Source organism: Sturnira hondurensis, unplaced genomic scaffold, assembly GCF_014824575.4.
Source record: "Sturnira hondurensis isolate 20B ecotype Veracruz unplaced genomic scaffold, ASM1482457v3 Scaffold0009664, whole genome shotgun sequence".
Taxonomy (NCBI): Eukaryota; Metazoa; Chordata; class Mammalia; order Chiroptera; family Phyllostomidae; genus Sturnira; species Sturnira hondurensis.
Genome location: NW_028082295.1, coordinates 1,650,690 through 1,675,178, shown reverse-complemented (window position 1 = coordinate 1,675,178; position 24,489 = coordinate 1,650,690). Strand labels below are relative to the sequence as shown.

The 24,489-nt window shown below is 38.9% G+C and overlaps 1 protein-coding gene across 5 annotated transcripts in view; it reads right to left on the bottom strand.

The window, feature by feature from the left end:
• Positions 1-962: 962 nt before the first annotated feature.
• IL1R2 (interleukin 1 receptor type 2) overlaps positions 963-24,489 on the bottom strand; it is a 38,117-nt gene continuing 14,590 nt past the window's right edge. For 4 of the 5 annotated variants that reach the window (XM_037057329.1, XM_037057330.1, XM_037057331.1 and 1 more), the window contains 8 exons: positions 20,303-20,430; positions 19,229-19,493; positions 12,246-12,426; positions 8,986-9,160; positions 6,869-6,931; positions 4,978-5,113; positions 3,310-3,452; positions 963-1,450 (listed from right to left, as the gene is read on the bottom strand). In XM_037057329.1, coding sequence (XP_036913224.1) covers positions 1,269-1,450; positions 3,310-3,452; positions 4,978-5,113; positions 6,869-6,931; positions 8,986-9,160; positions 12,246-12,426; positions 19,229-19,493; positions 20,303-20,430 — 1,273 coding nt within the window. In that variant the 3' untranslated portion in view covers positions 963-1,268. Of the gene's footprint in view, positions 1,451-3,309; positions 3,453-4,977; positions 5,114-6,868; positions 6,932-8,985; positions 9,161-12,245; positions 12,427-19,228; positions 19,494-20,302; positions 20,431-22,241; positions 22,396-24,489 lie in introns of those variants that run through there. The other variant, XM_037057333.1, reaches the window with a different exon arrangement.

Sequence of the window (24,489 nt, the reverse complement as noted above, 5' to 3'; positions counted from 1 at the left end):
ACAATGTATATCTACACAGTAGAATAGTATATCTACGTAGTAGAATACTACAAAGCAGAAAGAATGAATTCCTACTTTTTGCGACAGCATGGGTGGAACTGGAGACTATTATGCTAAGTGAAATAAGTCAGTTAGTGAAAGACAAATACTATATGATCTCACTTATAACAGGAACCTAGTGGGCAAAATAAACTAATGAGCAAAATAGAACCAGAGGCATAGAATCATGGAAGAGACTGACAGTGGTAAGAGGGGAGAGGAGAGGTGAGGAATGTTTGAAAGAAGGTGAAGGTATTAGTCAAAGAACATATATGAAGGATCCATGGATATGGACAATGGTGCCAATACTGTTTATGGAAGTGAGGCTGGATGAGGGGGCCTGGGGGTGGGGAATTGGGACAACTGTAACATCATAAACAATAATAAAAAAAGTCTTGTGATGATAAGAGCTAATAATACAAAACAGAGTGAGGGGGTATGAGGATGGAAAAAGGTGCCGTTTAGAAGGGTCTCTGGGAAGGTCGAATTGGAAAAAATGCTTGAATGGGTGAAGGAATGAGTTGTGCTAATTTTCCTGCAATTTGATTTTTTAAATAGTTTTAAAAGGAATTTTTTGGTATATGATAGAAGAGGCTCTAATTATTTTTTCCTTAGCATGTCCAATTATTTCAATATTGCCTTCCTTTCTCTTGATTTTCAGAAGCTTTGTTATGAGATTGAGTCTCTTTCTCAGTTCACTAATATGTTCTAACACATATTTTTCTGCCAGATTACTCTATTTTAATTGCTATTTTTTGGATCATCCTTTTAGAAAAATTCACCAGTTCTTGCTGATTCTTCTTCTTTAGCATTTCTAAACCATCTTTCTCAGTGTTAAAATTAATTCCATCTTCCTGAAGGGGCAAATTATGTCTTAACTGTTTTTGTATCTATAACATTTCCAACAGAGCAGAGTCAAAATAGACTTTTAATACATTTTTGTTAGATGATGAATAAGTGAATTTCAAATTCATTTAGATGTTTTAAACTCTCTTCAGGTCTGATGTTGTCTCACACTTTTAAACAAGTCACAAGTGACAGAGGGTTACTCACCAATCCACATTTTCTCCTGTCATTCAGTTTTAAAATAAACTTCACATGAATACTCCAGTCATTTACTACAAACCCACTATAAATATAACAGCTTTGTTAAACAAATAAGGGAAAGAACAAGGTCCCTCAAAAAGGCACAGCCGCTTTCATAAATAAGAATATCATTTGTATTTGAATTATTTTATTTCCTTTATTTTACTTGGATAGGATTGAAAATCTTGATGGTCAGTCTTTAATGCAGTCAGACCATACACTTTTCCAGTTCTGTGTTTATACTTTCTGTGTATCCACATTCCTCCCAAAAGCAAGAAGACCAGTGAAAGGGGAGCCAGTGCAATCCCCCAGGAGAATGTGGCCACTGTAAAAAGAACAGAGTCATATCAGGGGTCAAATGTTCTCTCACTACCAAATAGGACAATGTAATGCAAGTTTAGAGAGAAGAAAGCCATTGGACTTTGTTTTTCCTAATAAATGGGCATTGATTTTCAGAGTGTGTCCCTGACACCAAGATAGAAGACACTTGAGAATGCTATTTCTGGCATTAGGGAAACAAGTGAAGAAGAACACTTCATCAAAAAGAAACAAGGCAGAGTGGAGGGCAGGTGTTGAGGGTCTGATTTTGTTTCATCCACTGAATAGTGTGCAGTTAGATGTCATCTGGTTACATCTCGACCAGCCAACTGTGACATGGTCAGAGCATGGATGTCATGAGGTTTCAATAAGGTTACAAAAGAAAGGAAAACCAACTTTGAAAAATAAAGTTTGAGGTGTCAAGATTATTGCTTGGATCCAGCTGTTTTATATTCTACTCCTTGTGCTTCCTTGTGTTATGAAAATACAGGAAGTGACTAAGAATAAAAAGTTAACAAGTAAACACAAGAACATAAGTGTCATCAGACACATTGATGATGAGGCCACAATTCCACATGCTGAAGCTACTGTTTATCATAATCTGTCTAGGCATTCAGGAATCAACACAATGTCAAATTATTTTCTCCACGTGATTCTTACACGCTAAAATCCAACAAGGCTTTAAATGAGTGATGCTTCCATTTTCTGAGCACCTCTCCATCCTCTGCCATCAGTCATGACCAGTTCAGCAACAAGAATAGGCTCATGTTACAGCAATATTCAAAGGTCCCCATCATCAGGACCAGACAACCACAGGTTCCTTTGGGTCACTAATCTAAAACACAACAGTGGATTCTGCATTCTGTGGAATCTTCCATTTCCAAGTCTAAACTACTACCAACACTCTCATGGAAATGATCTGAAATATCAGCCTTTATATATATGTCTGAGGACAATGGCACTCAAACTTTAATATAAAAGAGCCTGTTCAGTTGTGATCTTTGGTCTTACCCCAGGAGAATTTGACTGGATAGCTCTGTGGTGAACCCAGGAACCTATATTTTCAACAAGTAGCTGAAGCGAGCAAAGCTGTGGCGACTTTTCTTTTTGGAGAACAATTACGTCATGTCATTCTCTGACTTTAGACTTATCCAAAGCTCCAACTTTCTGATTAGAAATATGTCTGCGGCTGCTTCCCCAGCAAACATGGAGACTATGAAGCAATTTGTGTTTATCTGATTGCTGCGAACTGCTCAGAAGGCATGATGAGATCACAGCTGTGGATGACTTTGGCTTGTCCCTTGTTATTATCTGGGGCTGCCAACAGATGACATTACTTGTGTCCCCCTTTCCTGCTAAGTGCTTAAACTAAGGAGTTGATTGGTCAGAATGATAATGTGTGTTTTTCTTTTTAAAAATTCTTTCACTTTGTTTCCTGTCAACTGATGACTTTAATCCTAAACCCACCCAGAGCCCTGGATATCTCCCAGTCCCTGGCTCTTGGAGGATAATGTTTCTCAACTTCAGGATAAAGAATGTCCTACCCTTGGCAAGGGGTCGTAAGAAACAGCTGGTCCTGCTGAGAACCATAAGAGAACACAGGGTTTCTTAGAGTTTATCACAGAACCACTTTATCTCTTTTCCAAAATTCAGCTTGCTATTTAAATTTTTATTTAAATATAATTTTCCAAAGCCAGTCTCCACCCTACCAAAGAACCATAAAATATTAGAGATTTATTCTCAGTGCTCTACTGACAGGAAACATGAAGGACTTGGTAGGTGACCATCAGGAGATCTGGTAGCCTTGTCTGGCATCCACAGAATATTCAACATGTTTTTTTCCTTCAAAGTTCCCAAAACACATACCTTCTTTGACTGTCATATGTAGCATCTGAAAACTCAGTGTATTACGAACAACACACTTAAAATCTGTGATCAAATCCTCTCTTGTGACTGGATCAAAAATCAATGACACTTCAATGTAGTTCTCATTGTTTTCTGAGTAGTCCCTGAGTGAGAAAATACTTACTTAAACATGGTGTATAAGTTCAAGCTTGTCTTTAAAATGTAGACATCCAAGCATTCTCAGTGAGGAGGATCCATTGTGATTACATTGGATTTAACATTGCTTAGTTAATTGTGCTTACATTGTACATTGATTTCAAGATTAAGAAAGTTAGGAGCACTTGCTATTATATTTGTTACTTATTTGGGAGAATTCTAAGCCTCTCTCTGAATGTAGGAGTGACACCGATGTTGGTCACTGTTGTAGGACACTTGTTATAAGGAGAACTTACAGGAGCCAATTTTCTTTGAACAATGGAAATTTCATTTTTTAAAGCCATTAATGAACAAAGAATCAGTAGTGAGAATAGAAACGTCTCATTTTGGGAAACTTGACTGTATCACCCACAAACATTTGCATATTAAAGGTAGGGAGTTTCCAGGAATCTAGTTTTCAAGTGTTCCATCCTCTCACTTCTACTGCCAAGTCTCACTCTGGAAACTCAAGTCCAGAGTTGAGGGCTGCAGACAGTCTGGGGAGGATGACTCTAGTCAGCCTAACTACCATTTGTAATGCTACAGGAATCTACTAGTGAAGGTGCTTTACTATCTACTAGTGTAAATCTTGTTGCTGTGGATCCACAAGGACTTTTATTAATCTATGGGAGAAAGATAGGCTCCTCTAGTAAATGGATAGTGTGAGTAAGCTGACATGGGAATGCTAACATCACAATAAGAACTTGCAAGCAAACAATTGTGCTAACCAAACATAATTTTCATCCACTCAATTGCATCCAGAAAGATCTTTTTTGATAGGTCTTTCAAAAAAGCAAAAAAAATTGGCAAGTCAAAATTCAGGCTAATTCAGGGTATTGAAACTATAATATTAAAATCTGTACTTTATGATTTGGGACATTGAATGGTCTCCCTTCCTCACACATAAATGGTTCCTATTTACAAGGTCTGATTGTGCTACATTCAAAGTGAGAAAATATTTTCCAGAGATGAATGCTTATGAGAACAGAATTATTTCTTACTTTTAATATTAACCTTCCTTAGAGACTCTGGCAGCCCAGAGTTCCCTGAGAAACAGGAGGATCTCTCAGATACTGTGGCTAAGTTTCAGAATCTTTTTTAAGGGTTTGTGAAAATGACATTCAGGTTGAAGAGTGGGGAATGGAAATATATTAACTTCAAAGTATTTTAATGGTAAAATTAAGAAATAAATATTTTATTAAGAAGCTGGAAAATGCAACCTCAATGTCAAGTAGCTGACTACAAGTCAACTCTTATATACAAAGTTTGCTTCCTAAGAACAAATGGTAATTCATACCAAAATTCAGGTTTTAAAACTCTGAAAATCCAAAAGTTTAGGATAAAAAATTATTTTGAATATGGTACATGTGTCATATTGAGAAGTTGGATATTATATTATCTATTTTGTAAAAAAAAGTGTAAAGCATACGGAGGTCTCACAACAGCTCTGCCCAGAAGATGCCTCTACACTGACAAACATCTTTACCCACTTACAGACGCTGCCCCTCAGTGACACGGCCATCCTGGTAGGCACTGTCTATGTTGGTGTTGTTGGCCATCCACCACAGCATGGCAGTTGAGTGTGAGCCAGCTCCCAGAAACACCTTACATGGGATCGTCAGTCTTGACCCTGTGCACAGTAAGACATAGCACGTCAAATGTCAGAACCCAGCTGGAAGCAAAAGTTTGCCCAGCTCCTCATCCAGCAGCAGACCTGAGCAGTGGATCCTTACCTGTCTCCTCGAACACCTCTCGCCAGCCAATTCTGTTCTTGGAAGGAAACAGCTCCCTCAAAAAATTCCACTCACATAGATCATCAGTAGTTACCAAGTATCTCCAGTTCCTTCAACTGGCCTTCATCGAAGATAAAAATCCAGAAGCAAATGGCTTCCCCAAGGCCACGCAGCTCCTACAGGGCCTTCTGAATTAAAGGGCCACCTTCTTTCACAATTTATACTACCCATCCCACAGATCCAGATTAACATATGGATTCTTTCTCTTTGCCCATTGCTGGCCTCAGCCCTCCTGTTTCCCCTGGGAACTCTCCTTCTGAGGTTATGTTCATGTAGAATTAACTCTTTAAAAGCCACTTTTAAAGTAGTATTTTATAGAAATAGTGCCTTCTACAGTTGTACAATGTAATGTGCACTGAATACCTGAGACTCAGTCACTATAACTTACATGTTTTAAGTCACCGAAGGGAGAAGGGAGAGAAAATGAACAAATCCTCCCAATTTATTTCTTCCTCATGGGTGCTATGCCTCCCTATGCTATGTCTTGTAAGGAACCTCTCCCCACCTCAAGCTCAGAACGCCAGCCTTTCTCCCTGCTTCACCACCCCAATAATCTGAAAATCTCTCCGCCAAAATCAGCCCATTAAATTCTGCCTCATGTGACTCTGTTGCACACGTCAGTGCCTTACAAGCAAGGTGCAGGAAACCCAGCTCCACCTGGCTGAGAATACTGAGAAGTTCTCTATGGCCACCAGTTAAAATGTTAAATATAAGCCCAACACCAAATAGAAGAAACTGAGAAGGGCTGGGGCATATGAGAGATGATAGGACTACAGCTAGGATTTAATAAATGAGCATAAACCTACAGAACCATTACACAAAAGAAAACACACAAAAAGGTACAAGCTTCACAGACACATAGGCCTGAGTCCGAACCCCAGCCTGACTTAGGTGCAGCTTTTGACCTTTCTTGTACCACTGTGACCCCCCTGGACAGCTTCTCCTTCTGGAGAATGGCAGAAATAAAACCTTTCTACAGCACTGATGCTGGGCATAATGACACCACACTAAACACACTATTGTTCAGTAAGGAGGTGTGTGCTCACTCAGACTGCTTGCACCAAAATGGGGTGAAAAAAGGAAAACCCTGTAAATCACTTTCATCATCCCACCAGCTGACCGCCGATTTTGGCACCAGAAAATGGCCTCTGAGGGGCCAGCTGTGGCTGGGTCAGCCTCATTTTACAAATGCTGTCTTAGGGAAATGCTGAACATAGGCCACATTGCAGTAAAGTGAATTATTTTAAATATACTGCAGGTACTGGCTTTGTCAGGGAATCATGCCATTCATCCTTTCCCACCATTAATAACTGCTCAAAATGTTCATATTTTTTACATTTAGACTTTTATAAGTAGGGTTTTCATGGATCAAATATACCTGTTTCAAACAATGCTATTTCTAACAACACTTGACACAGAGAAATGTTCTCTCACATTTGTCATTCCAGTCCCTCACCATGGGGTTCTAGGGTCTCTACCCAGGCACACTACACACAAAGGGACAGGTGTAGTCAGTAGACACGGGGGTCCCAGGGCTCCAGACTTTGACATTGCAGGCACCCCTGTGGGTTGTACATCCTTACAGGTCTTACCCAAAGAAGTCAGTATGGTCTGGTGGGGGGAGATAATCACAGGAATTGTCTCCTCTTCTTTTTCTGAGATAAATATACAGAAAAGAGATTCAATTAGGAAAGACTTCCTTTCAAGCTGAGGTTCAGTTTCATTGTGTAGCTAATTAAGTTGTTCCTGACACTATGGCCAGCCATTGTGGGATTTGACCTTTGTCTGGCAAAGGAAACAGTCTCTCCACAAAATTAAGCATCCTTGGTCAATGCCTTTCCCAGAAAAGAGATTACTAGAAGAATCTCTCTTACAAACACATTCCACTAACAGATGTTCTTCATTCTGTGATAAACAATTAACCATTGCCCTCCCTGTCTTCCTGAATGAATTCTTAAAAGTTATGTTCATAATGTCCACAGGATAGGTTTTACCCCATGGTCAACTTGCCCTAAAATATGCCTCTTCACTCCATCCTCACCTCCCCAAATGTTTTCCACAGAATACTGAAGAGTCACCTCAAAAAAAGAAGCGCATGGGTTTGGGGACCACATGTGTACAGTGCTAATACCATGCTGAGTGATAGACTGGCTCAGGTTGGCCAATGAGATGTATTAATTGAGGAGATAATTCTTTAGGGAGGCAAAGGTGGATCTCCTAGGAATAAGAACCCAGAGCGCCAACAGGCAGGTTTCCCAGCAGTTTGAAGAAACTGGGTATCTGACTTGGAGCAAGAAGGACAGCTTGGGGTGGAGAAAGGGCTGCCTATCTCACATCCACCTACTCCATCCACACTTTGTCCACTAAGAGAATTTTGAAACCCTAAAATGGGTAAAGCATTAGGCAGTATCACAGTAGAGTTCAAAGTGCGGGTGGCTTCCCAACTGTCACCAGTAGCCTTTCCCTTCCGTTACACTTATATGGCTGCAACTCATAGGCTGGGGTAACAGACAGGAAAGACAGAAGCTTTAGGGACTTATATACCAGTGGGTCATAGCATTGTCCTGAGCGGGGGGATGCTTTGCTCCCCCAGGTCCTGTGTCTAGTTCAGTAGATCTGGGATGGGGTCTGAGATATGGCATGTCTAACTAGTACTCAGGTAATCAGGCTGCTGTCCTCCTAGAACTGCTGAGATAGTGTGATCATAATACAGGATAATATGTAGGTTGACTGCCCTCTAGTGTTTTTCTGCAGTATCACACGAACAGTATACAGCCTCTTCAAAGTCAAAGGACTTTAACTTTGTTCCCCTGTGGGGGAAGGAGTTGAGATGAATGAATGCTCACAAGACAGCAAAAGAAATATAATCTAGCAATTTGATTTCATGGGAGACATGATTTTCCCTTTAGCAAAACTGAATCTCTGGATTCAGTGAGAAAAAAAGTTAGTCCTTTCCCCTCACAGACCAAGTATTTAATCTTAATATATTTCCAACACTCTCCAAAATGCCCTTAAAAAACTCTAATTGTGTAATTCTTTAGTATATAAAATAAATAAAAACAGTTTATTCTCCAGGGCAGAGGTAAGGGCTTAAACATTTTTGACCTTTGACACCAAGGTTGATGTCCAGCATGTAGGAGGTATGGAGTAAATGTTAAACAAATATTAAGTAGCAATCAGTACTGTTCACAATATTATTTTCAAGTAGAGCTCATTTAAACCAGTAAGAGCACTCACTATTTGAAATCCTGCTTTTAAGAGCAATTAGACATGCCTTGAGGAACAAAACAGGGGACAATTTCCATTAGATATGCCATTGCATAGCCTTCTAACTGAAAAATACAATTAAAAACCCAGTATCTTAGAATTATATGTAAAGTTATGGCAACCATATTCTGATGGCTGGCCCTGGGGGTGCAAGCCTTCCAAAAGGATCTTCCAGTGAAGCACTGTTTGGCCCCCTCTAATGGTGTGTTTTAGCCTCAGACTTGAAATCCAGGGATTCATCTTTCCTCAAAATAACACTCTGCTTTCTACATTTCAAGGTGTCACACACATGTCTTATTAGTCTGATGTTTTAAGATGGTTGACGTGGTTGTTTTCCTTTCATACCAAAGACATTCAAGGAATTCTATGTGCGCCCTTATTTGTTCTTTGCATGCTTGTTACTGAACCAGGGTGGAGAGGTACCTTGATGGCGAGCACTTACTGTTGATACGTAGTTTGATATTTCTAGTTACGTTGTATGGCATGCCTTGGTGGGCAAATGTCATGACACAGCTGTAATAGCCTGCATCCTCCACAGATACATTATGTATGAGTAAGCGAGTTGTTCCCCTCACGCTCAGAAACTTCTCATTGTCTGGATCCAAAAGGACAGAATCCTTAGGAAAAATGTTTTTCAAAGTTACACTGTATACTAATTTTTATCTCAAAAGCTATGAATATTATCAGTATTATCAATCAGTGTTGAATTTGCAACCCAAGAATTGCCCGTTATTTCTTTGTAAATGTTATATTTTGGACATACTTTTAACTCTGTTTTTAGGAGAGAGAACTTGCTAACATGTAAAACAAAGTTGCTGGATTTGTTTAAACCACAATGCTTAAACCACGTTTGCTTAAACACAATGAGGAAACAAAAGAAACTCTTCTTTGACAATGTAAACCTTTTAAAATACAAATATAATAATGACCTAATAGCTGCCTATAGACTTCAGGAGACCCCCAGGGAAGAGTACTATTACATAGTTATGGTGACTTGGAAAACAATGTTCAAAAGTGATAATATTGCTGTAATTGTTTTAAAAATCATTTAGATTTTAGGAGTTGGTGGAGATATAGACAAAATTCTAGAAAAAAACTAAATGTGAGAAACGAGTTCACATTTTTCATATGGACAAAAGATACTGTGGGTTCTGCAGAATTACAACACTCAGGAGCAAGGTCTCCAATAACACAGAAAAAAGCTGAATGGGATTTTTAAAGACATCCTAAGGAGAACAGTTCTTTCAAAGCCATGATGCTTAAAAGCTTGCAATGGTCAAATGTAACCTGAGTCATTTCAGACTCTTACTCTGAATAGAAACATACACATAACTGGAAGAGTTTGTTCGCCATGTGGCTCATAAAATATTACTTTTCAATATATTTAAATAAAATGAGAAATTTAAATGTCCCTATCACAAGTGGTCAGATATGAAAAAAGCCAAAGAGGGCTCAGCACCACAGTTCTGCCCAGGCCCTCATGAGGCCACCAGGGATGCCCTGCGTGGCAGTGTTGTGTGGAGCCTCCTGGAGTACAATTTTGGCTCCATCATCTAGCTGTTGTGTGACCTTGGCCTTACATTTGTGTATCTCTGTTTCTTAATCTGTAAAATACAGATATTAACATATCAGCAAGTTTAGGACAGAATTGTGTACAGTACAAGCTCAGTAGTGATTAGCTTTCTTAGAAAGGGAACAAATATTACTAAGTAGATCACTGTGATATCCTGTCCACCCATATGTATTGAGCTCCATTTTATATGACAAGCCCTGCACTAAGTGCTTTACGCACAGTACTTCCACTTAGTGTTTCAAATAATCTCAGGCAGTAGGAATGACTAATTGCCACTTTGCAGAGGAAGCAGGTTCAAAAGACGAAATAAGTTGGCCAATGCCACACAATCACTGAAAGAAAAGAAGGGAGTTTTAAACCCACACTGGTCAACTACAGAACCTGTGATCTTTTCTCCAAAGGTGCAACCTCTTACTTGTTCTATTTATACTCTTCCTAGACCAAAAAAGAATTTATTGCTTAATTGGACTGGCTACTTCATAGGAGCTGGCCACTTTCTTCTACTTCAAAAAACTCATTTAAAAGTTTTCAATATTCATTGATATCCTATAGAGTAATAAGACCAGTCAACCAGTTATACCTATTTGTTTTTCTGAAAAGGCACATTTTGAAAATTATGAAAAATTATAAATAATGTTGATTGAGACTATACTAGAAAATTAGGTTTATATAGATTGAGTGCAGATTAAGGAATAATACATGTACTTCTTAAGTAAATGAAAGTTCCTCAGTTCTTTTTCCTTTACACTACAGAAATACCTTCAATGTTTTTGCTGATTAGCAAAGTAGTACAACTAGAAAAAAATAGGTAACACTGACTTATAAAAGATAGGAAGTTAATTCTTCATCTTCAAAACATCATTTATTTCAGTGTATATTCCTCCAGCTTTTTAAATATATTAAACCATATTTTATATAACTAGGAAATATAACATATAACCTTTAAACCCTTTTAACTATAACAATATTGTATTTTTCTTCTATGTTAATACATATAAAATAATCTCATCTTTGTAAATACTATAGCTATGTAATATTCCATTGTTCTTATGAGAGAAAATTAGTTTAATTCCTAACACTGAACATTTTTTAAAAATTCTCACTGAAGACATGCTTATTGATTTTAGAGAGAGGAAAGGAGAGAGAGAAACATCGATACTTGCCTCCTGTATGTGCTCCAACTAGGGATCGAACCTACAACCTTTTGGTGCAGGGGATGGTACTCTAACCAACTGAGCCACCACCAAGAGCAAACATTTTCTTGTTTCTAGTATCTTATTATAAACAATGATTCAGTAACTATGTTAGTATATAGTGTTACATATATTTGTCTCATTATTTCCATATATGTTTTTAAATGGACCTAATTCTCGATTAAAGGGTTAATTTCTATCAATGATTGAACAAATAACTCTACTTTCCAATATCAGTCTATTCTATATCAAGTACATTTTTTTTCTGTGAAGGGCCAGATAGTAAGTATTTTAGGCCTACAATCCACTTTAGGCCATTGCAGTGGGAAAGCATGAAAACAAATGAGTGTGGTGGCTGTGTCCTAGTAAAACTTTATGAACACTGAAATCTGAGCTTTATATCATTTCACATGCCATCTAGTAGTATTCTTCTTCTAATTATTTTTAACCATTTAAAAAAGTGAAAACTAGCCTTTGCTTGCAGAAACAGGTGGTGGCTCAATTTGGCCCTGGGCTGTGGTTTGCCCATACCTGGTCGGTCTACCTACGTGATCTGGTGATAGTATTTATTCAACCAGGCAATAGAAGAAATTGTGTTTCTATTTACTCCTTTAACCCAAAGGTGATATGTGTATAAAGTTGTTAAATAAGCCAGCAATTGTTTTCTAAATTTTAACAGACAAATAGAGTAAAAATTATCTACTTCAGCTGTTATTTACTCTGGATTTATTTCATATTCTCAAATCACTATTCTAAGGATCCTTACCCAACCCACATAAGGATTAAAACACCATATTTATCATGACTCTTTTTTAATTAACTAGTTTTAAAAAAACAGAAATATAAAAGCAAATGTTACTTTCAGAATGGGCATTTTATATCATTCCTATGGGCAGTAAAACACATTTTATTAGCTGCCAATTTTAAAAAATGTACCTTGTACCACTGAATCTTCATGTCAGTTTTGTTGCAGGTGAATTCACTCAGTTCAGGACAAACTAATGACCCAGAGGTTGAGAAAGTTAGAATTTGTGGATATGAGATGACAGGCAGCAAAGCTTCTGTCTTCCCCAAAACCCTGAGCTCAATGGACATTTCATCACAGTAAGAAGTGTTTCTAATTTGAAAGAGAAAAAGAAAAGCAATAAATGGCAAGGCAAATAAAAGTAAAACTTAAATAAAATTAAACACAATTTCCTAATCCCATTAAATTCTGCATTCTGCATTTTATTAATCAGTACTGCAACAGTTCTGTCCATGATCCTTTTGAATGCTTAGGAAACAAAAGAAAGCACCACATCATAAATGTTATATATTCTGTGTTTTTCCCAAAGGACCCTTCACAAGCCTGATTTCAATACCGTCCAGGGCCACTGAGAAATCCCCAAGGCCTAAACTCTCCAAGTCTCTGGGGCTCTTTGAGCAAATGCACCAACTTCTTGGTCCAGGGAACCATATACAAAGGAAGAAATTGTTTTGTAAGAGCTACTGTCTTCATAAATAAAATTCCCTTCACTTCTCTGGGGAATCATTTAGTAATTAACCAAAGTTTAATTTCAGAAAACTGCTCAGAATTTAGTATAAAATCTATAAAAGATTTTTGCAATGCTGCATGGGGAAAATTAACTTGATAAGTTTGTTTAGATTTTAATTTTGGGGGGTTGGGCTACCTATAATTTCAAAATCATAATTCTATCAAGACACTGGAAGTGCAGAAACAGTATAGGTAATGGAGGAAAAGACAAAGGAGATTAGTTAAAACTAACTTTTAAGTAGAAAACCACAAAATATAATTATGTCACTAAGTTTCTAGCTACCTAAGAAGGATAGGACATCAACAGAGACAATGAGAAAGTGTGTTGAAGGTTGGGGAGGCTGGCACCACAAAAAGGAAGATAATTGATATCCAAAGAAGAAACAAAATTTGGAACTTCTGGTCAAGGTGGAGGCATAAGTAGATATACTTGGCTTCCTTGTAAAATCAAAAGAAGGATAACAACAAATTTAAAAAAAAAAAACCCTAACCAACTACAATTGCCATAAAATTGTACCGTAGGGAGGTCCATCAATCAAGGAATTATAGAAACATTCATCCAGACCAGTAGGAGGGGTGGAGACAGGCAGTGGGGCAGAGAGGACCAGAAGCCAGGCAGCTGCTAGCAGACCAGGTGATCAAGGCAGCAGTTGGTGGACCAGATAGTCCCACATTCCCTTGTGGATAAAAACCAGGAGCAACAACTGGGGAGTGAGCAATCCCAGCCCAGGACAGATTGCTCAACCCAGGGTTCCAGTGCTGGGGAAAATATAGGCTCATAACCTCTGGCTGTAAAAACCTGTGAGGGTTGTGGTGGTGGTAGAAACTGCCAGTCTCTCAGGAGAGTCTGTTGGAGGTGGCCAAAGAGTCCTAGAATGTATACAAGCCCATACACCCGGGAATTAGCACCAGGACAACACCTGGAAGGATGCCATTCACTTGAGGGAAGTGGGGGAAGTGACTAAAAATGGAGCAAGAGCCGAGCAAGCAGCATTGTTGCCTCTCTGACCCCTCCACCACATATAGCGCCACAAGCAATGAAGTGGGTTGCCCTGCTCTGGTGAATACCCAAGGCTTTGCCCCTTACAATGTAACATGTATGCCAAGACAAAGAAATATGGTCCAAGTGAAAGAACAGATCAAAACTCAAATAAAAGAACTAAGCAATGAGGAGATAGCAACCTATCAAATGCAGACTTCAAAACACTGGTAATCAGGATGCTCACAGAAATGATTGAGTATGGTCACAAAATAAAGGAAGAAATGAAAGCTATATAAACTGAAGTAAAGAAAAATCCACAGGGAACCAACAGTGAAGGGAAGGAAACCATGGCTCAAATTAACTATTTGAAACAAATGGAAGAAATAAACATTCAACCAGAAAAGAAAAAACAAGAATTCCAAAAATGAGATGCTTAGGAAACTCTGGGACAACTTTAAACATACCAACATCTGAATCATAGGGGTGCCAGAAGGAGAAGAGGAAGAGCAACAAATTGAAAACTTATTTGAAAATATAATTAAAGAAAACTTCCCCAACTGGAGAAGAAAATAGATGTACAAGTCCAGGAAGATCAGAGAGTCCCAAACAAATTGAACCCAAACAGGAACATATCAAGACACACCATAATTAAAATGCCAAAGGTTAAAGATAAAGAGAAAATCTTAAAAGCAGCAAAAGAAAAGGAGAGAGTTACCTACAAAGGAGTTCCCATGAGACTATCAGCTGATTTCTCAAAAGAAATCTTATAGGCAAGAAGGGGCTGGAAAGAAGTATTCCAAGTCATGAAAGGCAAGGACCTACATCCAAGATTACTCTATCCAGCAAAGCTTTCATTTAGAATGAGAGGGCAGATAAAGTGCTCTCCAGATAAGGACAAGTCAAAGGAGTTCATCATCACCAAGCCCTTCTTGTATGAAATGTTAAAGGGACTTATCTAAGAAAAAGAAGAAAATCAAAACTACGAACAATGAAATGAGAACAAACTCACAACTATCAACAACTGAACCTAACAAAACACAGAAACAAAAAGAAAAAAGTAAGTGAACAACTAGAACAGGAACAGAATCCTAGAAATAGAGATAACGTGGAGAGTTATCAGTGGGGAGGAGGAAGGTGAAGAAGGAGGGAAAGGTACAGGGAATATGAAGCAAAATTGGTAGGTATGAAATAGACAGGGGGAGGTTAAGAATAGTATAGGAAATGGAGAGGCCAAAGAATTTATATGTACAACCCATGGACATGAACTAAGGGGGGATTGCTGGAGGGAATAGTAGTACACTATTGTCCATGGGGCAGAAGGGGACAAAGGGAAGAAAAAATGGGACAACTGTAATAGCATCATCAATAAAATATACTAAAAACATTTGAAAAATATCATTTGAAAGAAATATGTGATAAAAGCTTACTATCGGAAAGTAAAAAGAATTCAAGTATATAAGCCAATATTATATTATACTCATATCTATTTTAGAAATAGAAAAAAGAGATGGACAGACATTTTATGCACAAAGAAATTCAAAAAGTTAACTGTCACCTTGAAAAATGCAAGTTTGGAAAATATGAATGAACACAAATCTAAAGAACAGTGTATATCTGTGAGTAGTCCACCCAGAATGTCTTCCAGATGAGGAGGCAGGGGAGGAGCCAGTTCTGTGCTGGTGTTCTGCATACTTTATTTCATTTATTCTCCAAAACTATGAGTTAGGAATTACTGTTATATCATTTTTAGATGAGGAATATTAGGTATACATAGATTAAGTAATTTCTTCAGGCTTTATATCTACTAAGATGTCAAACCAAGGTTGGAAACCCAGGATAGCCCTGAGAAAACCTTTAAATTAGGACAGTATCTCTAGAAACCAAGCTTACTAGACAGAAACCAAGAGACTAAACTCATTAAGAGTTATTCACATTATTGATCTGATAATTCCCCTTGAGGAAGATACTCCATGAAAATAACCCAATAGAGAGAGAGGTTGAGGAGTAATTTGATCCCCACTCATATTCCCCATATAGTTTTGTTTACCCACGAAAAAGGGTGGTAATCATTTATATTTTTCACTACATATATCCAGTTCTCCCAATCCTGAACACACAATGGAATTGCCTGACCTGGCCCCACTGTGGGAGGGTACAGTTATAGGACTTTAGTCACTGAGTCATATGTGTATCACTTCTACACCAAAGTTTTAGTAGCCAGGAGAGATTCAGAACAAATTTTCTCTGGGTACAGTGACCAACATTTGAGATTACAACCTCTCCTCCAGTCTGGGTCCCTGAGTGTTGGCCAAACGCTCCAGAGCTTGTTTCATGTGTGATAAATAGCCTTTGCTGTTTAAAGTCACTGAGATTTGAAGCCTGTTTTACTCAGCTGCAGCATCTTCCCCACCCTGATTAAAAGAAGGGCCACATGGGTTCTAGATCACAAGATTACAAAAATCACAAGGACAGTGCAATTCATGCCCTCTGCCTAGAAGAGAGTTTTAGATATCAGCGAGGTAAACTCTCTGCATGCTCAGGAAGTTGGACCCAGATTCAGATTGCTCCTGGCCCTCAATTCCAGATCTCTATTTTTCTAGAAGCACATAAAATAAAATAATGAAATTAGGTACAATTTTTTAGTGAAGTATAGAAATAGTCTTTAAGACAAACATGACTAAGCCCATGTCTTCATGATTTTTGCTTATTGTCATTTCAGTAATCAACAAATACTGCCTTTGGGGAAAGAAAGAACATTTTTACTTATCTATTGACCACATGCTTTGATGGTCCCATTACTAGATGTTTCACATGCAATACTTTCACTGAACCCTCCCAAAAAACCTCTACAGGAAAAGGATGGTAGTCAGAAGGTAAAACTAAGGTCCATACCAAAGTCCTACCAGATAGAAAGTGAGAGGGTTCAGATTCACATCCATGTCAAACCTGACTCCAAATTTTATTCTTTTTCTAATGCACTTTTAAGTTTTCCTAGTAGTGTTCCTTCAGGGAAAAAAAAGTAGAATTTTGGGGGGCTAGAAAGAAAGAAAAACTACACGTTGTAGCTACTGTAAAATCACATATCCGTATTTCCCTGATATACAGATAAGACATTGCTTGCCTGCTTTCATTGATAGAATGTGACACACACACACCCCATCTAAGAATCTGGGACTGGTGATATTATCTAAAATTCTCACATTCACCAGTAATAACTTAGTGCTAAGAATGTCACTTTCTTTGGTTCTCTTCCTAAATGTCAGTGTGCGTAGGTATGGCTTCTCCTTAAATCAAATAGGTTTATGAAATCTGGAGAGACTCTAAAGTTGCCTGGTAGGAGGAGTGGTTATAACCTTCAGGAGGGATACAGGCTACAGCTGGAGAGAGAAGGCCAGGAGCCCCATTTCTTAGTCAAGCCAACAGTTGGCCCTAATCCTTTCAGAAGAAATAAGCCAGTAAATTTTCAGGATTTCCAACACTAAACCTACAATTTTCTCTTTCACAGAGCAGCAAGCTAGACCAAAGCCATCCAATGGGAAATAGACAGTCTTTCAACAAAAAGTGTTAGGAAAGTTAGATATCCAAATGCAAAAGAATGAAGTTGGACCATTACCTTATACCACATACAGAATTTAATTCAAAATGGGTCAAAGACTTAAACAGAAGAGCTAAAACTATAAAAATTCCTGGGGGAAAATCTTTATGACATCAGACATGGCAGTTATTTCTTGGATATGCTATCAAAAGCATAGACATCCAAGTAAAAAATAGATAAATTGAACTTCATCAAAATTAAAAACTTTTGTTTATTAAAGAATATTATCAGCAGAGTAAAAAAAAACAATTCATGGAATGGTAGAAAATATTTGCAAATCACATATCTGGTAAGAGAGTAATATCCAGAATATATAAAGAATTCCTATAACTCAGAAACAAATAAACATCTCAACTAAAAAATGAGCAAAAGGCTTAAACAGACATTTCTCCAAAGAAGATATGCAAATTGACTATAAAGCACATGGAAAGACATAATGTTCAACATAACTAATCATTAGGAAAATGTAAGTCAAAATCACAATGATATAACTCTTCATATCCATTAGGACAGCTATTATACCCACCACACCCTAACCCCAGGAAAAAAAAACAGAAAATAATAAGTGTTGGTGAAGATGTGGAGACATTGGAAACTTGTACACTGCTAGGGGGATGTAAAACAGTGCAGCCACTGTGGAAAACAGTATGATGGTTCCTCAAAAAATTAACACAGAATTACCATGTGACCCACCCAATTCTACAGACACCTGGACACCCACATTCATTACAGCATTATTTACAACAGCCAAAAAGCAGAAGAAATATAAGTATCTATGGACAGATAAATAGATAATCAAAATGTGGTCTATATATACAATGAAATACCACTGTCTTAAAAAGAAATTAAATTCTGATACATTGTACAATATGAATAAACCTTGAAAACATGCTAAGTGAAATAAGCCAATTATCAAAAGACAACTACTGTATGGTTCCACTCATATGATGTGCTGAGAGTAGTCAAACTCATAGAGACAAAAAGTAGAATGGTGGGTGCCAGGGGCTGAGGGAGGAGAAAATGAGAAGTTGTTACTGTTTAACCAGAACAGATTTTCAGTTTGGGAAGATGAAAAGTGTTCAGAAGCCACATTGTGGTGGTGGTAGCACAACTATATGAATGTACCTAATACAACTGAATTGTACCATTTAAGGGATTAAAATAGTAATTTTTGTGTTATGCATACATTACCACAATTTTTAAAAGAGCAATAAGACAAAGAAGGAGAGGAACTAGACTTGTCGGTCAGAAGCTGTGGGTCTCAATCTCAGCTCCACATCTACAACCTGGGAGAACTTCAAAAGTGACCTTGGTTTTGTCACACATGGAATAAGTAGTTGAATTAATTTATTCCTAATGTCTCACCCAAGTCTCAAATTCTATTCCATGTTCTATATCTATTCCTTGTGTTCATGTGGGTTCAGCAGTGAACAAAATAGGTCTGGCCCCTGTCCTCCTGGAGTTTACATTCCAATGGAGTAGACAAACATTAACTACATACACACATATGTGTGTGTCAGATGAAGAACTATAATGATAGGCTAAGGAGAGTGACAGGAGTCCTGTTTTAGATAGAGTGGCTAAAGATACGGCAACTGACCAAAGACTTAAATGATGGGAAAGAGGTACCGTGAAGACATCTGGAGAAAGGCTTTTGCATAGGGGGAATTGCAAGAACAGTGAAGAAGACATAAGATGGATTTTCACCTGTACACTGGATTTTAAAATGCAGATCATCACTGAAGAGTTGTACAAGAGTACAGCTCTTGTTCAAGAGCTCCCACACCCACCCTTGTTTCTGTGCTTACCTGATGGTACAGATATAGGTGCCAGAGTCCCTCTGCATGGCTGGCAAAATCCAGAGAGCACCATCCTGGACCCAAACTCGTGTCTCTTCTTTCCCTGGGACCACCCTCGCAGAATCATTTTTACGCCATGTCAGGTTGACATGGGGACTGGCAGAGGCCCCCAGCCAATACCGCACCTGTGGGCACCTCAGGACCACAGGTTCCCCTTCCACCTTGAAGTCAGTTTTAAAATGCTTGCCACGGAATTGGCAGTTTTCTGAAGCCACTGAAGGACAGAGAGACTACAGTCAGGCTTGGTGTCCTAAACCTCCCTTTGATGGGCACATCCAAACAAGCAGCATTCCACTAACAAAGTGGTCCATATCCTGGGGACTTCCATTAACTCCTTTTGTTAGAAAGCTTTCAAAACTTCTAAATAGGTACTTTAGGGCTGCCATCAATTCCAATCTACATTTTATAGGAAAAGTTAAATCAGGTTCACATGATGATGAAAAATAATAATTAAAATGTTTGGCCATATTTTTTGCTTTCTGACTCATTAAAGTAGACCTTACCTGACTTCAATTTTTTTAAAACACAGCTTAGTCCTGACAGGATGTGTGATTAAAATCCAAAGTCATCTTTTAGGAAGGGCAAAGCACAACTCATTTGGTTCACTCCTTTGGCAGGAATGGCAGATGCCCAGGGGAGCATGGAAGATGGGCCAGGGGAAACAGTTGTCATTTACCAAGGCAAGACACTTTATTTTTTTTAATTCTTTGATTTTGTATTTGCATTTCATTTCTTTATTTTCATATTATATTTATTGAGGTAACACTGGTTACCAACATTATATAAACTTCAGGTATACAACATTATAATTTGATATCTGTATACTCGATTACATGCTCACCACCCGAAGTCTAGTTTTCCACTACCGTATATTTGACCCACCTTTACCCATCTTGCCCTCCCCTATATCCCTTCCCCTCTCATAATCACCCCTTTTTTTAACAACAAAACCTCCCTACATAAAACACCTGCTTTCCCCAGAGAAACTACAGGCAAGCACTTTCCAGCTGAGTCACTTCTTACCCGTGTGTTCCGCAGGCAGAATGGTGAAGGCAGAAACACCCATTATCAACAGGTGCAAGAAAAACATTGTTTCCAGTAGCTTCCAGAGAACACAGAAAGTGGAGACCTTAGGTCCAGCACTCAGTAGCCTAGAGAAGAACACAGAGGGGTCACCAGGAGGCACAAACATCTAGAGCGAGAACCCCTTGAAGATGTTGCCAGGGGTGGATTCTGGAAGCTTCACTTAATAATAGTAACCTTTTTGCCTAGATTTTTAAATAAGAAAACTCACAATTTGGGGATTTGCTCCTCTACAGCTATAGTCACTGAACACACCTAACATGAAATCCACAGAGTACTTACAAACAGCCTTGGCCTGGAGATTCCATACACTAAGTGTCTGTCTCTCTTGAAGTGTTCCTTAGTACTCCCTGTCCCTCAGCCTGAGACCCTCTCCTCAACTAAGGCCACTATTTGAGTCCTCTTCTCTTTCAGGTCTCTCTGCTCAAACGTCACTCTTGGTGAGGTCTTCCTAGTCTTCCTGTCTAAAATGGAACCACCCTTCCACCCCAACACTCCACATCCTCCTTTCTTGCTCTATTGCTCTCTATGGTATTCGTGATCAACCATGACTCCTCTCTCTAGAAGGTAAGCTCTATGTGCAGAGGAATCCTACTTCATTTTATTCATCCTCCTACTTTTTGAATGACTGAATGAGTGAATGAATCACTATAAGTCAAAAGGCCCTCATTTTACTTGTCAGAGAAGTTTTCCTATAGTCTTTATAAATTAATCCTTATGGATGAAGTCTTATTTTACATACAATTCTGACAAACACTTGGGGAGTCTGTACTGCTCTCTGCTGTAGGGCATCACAGGGGAAAAGCAACATGAGGTCCAAAAGTGAATGATGTACACAAGTCTATGAAGCATTCCTCCTCCACACGAATGTCCCCAAGATGTTCAGATACCTGTTTCTCCCTGTAGGCCCTCCCACACTATATTGCAATTGCCTGTTGTATCAGATAACCATTGGTACAACAGTACTGCTAACAAACAACCCCAAAACTGATTGGCTTAAAATAACAATCATTTATTCTTGCTCTCAAGTCTATGGGTCAGCTGGAAGTTGGCTGCACTCGTTTAGGCTGGGTTAGGCTTGGCTCCAAGCTTCAGATGGCATCCAAGTCAGCTCCATGTGCCTCTCATCCTCCTTGGATCACTGTCTTTCTGGGCAATGGTCTTCTCATGTCATGGGAAAATGAAATCAATGTGAGCAAAACCACTCACAGCCTTGCTAAGAACTAGCTTGCTCTTGTCTGCCTACATTCCACTGGTCAAAACAAGTCACAGGGCCAAACATGCTATCAGTGGGATGGAGAAATGTCCCCACCTCTAGTTGGAAGAGCTGAAAAGCTGCTCCAAGAGGAAAAAGAAATGGGAGAAGTCATGGCATCTGCCATACCTATTTCTCGTCTGGCTCCCCATGGGTGGGGACAGCCATGAAGACAGAGCCCCGATGTTGTTTACAGCCTCCGTGGCCCACACAAATCCTAGTCCCAGAAAGTACAAGGGAGTACCAACAACAAAAACCAACAACAAAAAGCCCTACCACCACCCCTCCCCCATTTCCTTGAAGGAATTTGACTTATTCTCTGTTCCTGGAACAAATTATCATTCTGAATGTCTCATAGTAAACCCAAATGGTTCTTAATTGGCCAGGACAGGGCTGTTAAACTTGCACTCTAGGAACCCTCCCTCATCAGTCAGGACCATCAGAAGGCAGGCTCAGAGTTGCAGTCTAAATCCCCACTCTAGTGACTCAGAGTCACAGGTAGGCAGTGAGATTGTCCCCTTAGCTGGATATCTGCTCCAGGACTCTCTCCCCTAAGCTCTTCCTACTCCTACATAGTCCTATCCTTCACATGTTTCTGATACACAAATGTTTCTGTAACTTTACCTTTAATACTACCCTCTGGTTCATCAGGCCACTTAGAAAAAGGTCATATCAGTAGTGACCAAGATGATTTGTCCCCAGTTGTATTGGTCTCAGCCAGACTTACTAGTTCTCTGGTAAGGATATGAAAGAAGTAGGAGTTACATACACCAGGTATAACTAATACTGCATATCTAAGTAAATGAAAGAAGTCAAAGATTCTTATGCAGGGACTAGTGTAATAGTGACAGCTATTGTGCTAAACTCCGAGCATTTGTTCTTCTATTTTACCCCTATTATGTGAATATCATGCCCATTTTACAGGTGATGTAACAGAAGAGATTAAAGAGCTTAAGTATCTTGGCCAATATCTTATAGCTAGTAAGCAGGGGCTGAAGTTTAAATCCAGGATTGGTAATTCCACAGCCCCTGCTCTTCAAAAATCTAGTTCCTTTGACAGATGCTGCTAGTTTCTTCCTCCAATATCTGTCCTCCCTGTTTCCCCAATAATAGAGTTACCAGGTTCTTAACTAGATAAATCACTATCCTACACAAAGACTGTATTTTCACCCCTCCCTTGCAAGTAGGAGTGGCAACATGACAAAATTTGGGTCAGTGAAATGTAAGTGGAAATGTAATATCCTCCTTGGAAGTCTACTTAAAAGTCTTCATTAGTCTTCCTTCCTGATGGTTCCATATGAATGTGAGGGCTGGATTACAGTCACCACCTTGAGCCACAGGCAAGGAGCATGGCTTTATGGAGCTGCCCGCCCCCATCCCAGATTGCCTTCTTTTATGTTTGGGTTTTCTGTCATGCACAGCCATACCTACCTCAGTATGTTAATTTTGCAGAGTTTATGAACAGGACCCTGGGGTAGTAAGCCCTGCCGGGTACGGTCAGGTATTATGTTCTAACTGGTCCTGTTTCTGATGTTCAACAGTTTCTGATGACTGACCTTGAAAAGTCACTTAAACTCAAAGGCAAGAGGCACTGTGCAGCCTCCCCTTAGATGAAAGCAGCTCCCTGGCCCCCAAATCAGGTTCAGGCTTAGACTTGCATTATGTGAAGCTTTGTGAGCATGTTTTAAATTATTTTTACACCAGGAAGTCAGGCAGCATTCTTTCAGGGGCAGTTGCCAGCTGAAGCTTCACAGAGCTGCAGAGCTGGAAGAATCTTAGAGACATCTAGTGCCATCACTTTCTTTTCCAAGTGATGCAAATAAGTTGGAGGTCAACCCTCTTCTCAAAATCACATGTCTAGTCAGGGTTAGAAGTAGAGATGTTTCAACAAGGACCCTATTTCAATAAAACAAATACAGGACCCTCTACTTAGAGTCCTTTAAATTAAGGAGAACCCTAATATTGCCCTCCTTAAGTAACAGTCACACCCCACCCCCTAGCCCCCACCCAGGATCCCCACTGCCAAGAAGATTGATTTCTCTCTATGGACTTTGGCAAAATAGCTGCTTTACTATGAACTTTCCAGGAAGTGGCTTCAGACTCGAAGCCACAAACACATCATAGTAATTGTTTTCATTAATCAAAACCTCCTAGAAAGGCTGGAACCCAAATTGCCACAGTGTGGTAAACAGTTAAGTTTTGGGCAGACCCGGAGGGAAAAAAATGTTTGTAGACGTTTGTAGCAAACAAACATTATTCTCCTGCCTTACTTTCTTTAAATGTGTCTTTAAATTACAGAAAATTCTACATTTCTGCTTGAATCTGAGTAGACCTTCTACTGGAAGAAGGAAATTTTAAGGGCAGCACATTCCAAGTATTTGAGTTACAATTCTATCCTTATTTGGGGGTGGGGCAAACAACCATGTTTTGCCACCCCCAATGTAAGAAAACAGAACTAGAACTAAAAATCATCAGGGCCAGGCATTAAAAAAATGGCACAAATGTGTGAAGAGTTGAAAAAAGGAGAAAGAATATAGTAAGGTGGGAAGGACTGATGACACTGCACTGAGTCATAGAGGTGGAAATTCACCCAGAAAATTAAACTTCTCTTTATTTCTATCTTCACCTTCCTTCTGAAAGCTCTCAGGCAACTGAGTCTAAAAACTCTGAGTCAGATCATACCATCATCCAAAAACAAGGTAACAGCCTGAATATTCATGAAGTCAAATAGCTATCAAGCCTTAAGCATATTACTTAGTCACCTCCAGTTTGTATAATCAATTCCTAAAAACCCAAAAATGTTCTTTCAGGTATATGGTATAAACCTTCTAAAGCACATGAGGAAAATAAATATTTTACATAAAAATTAAGC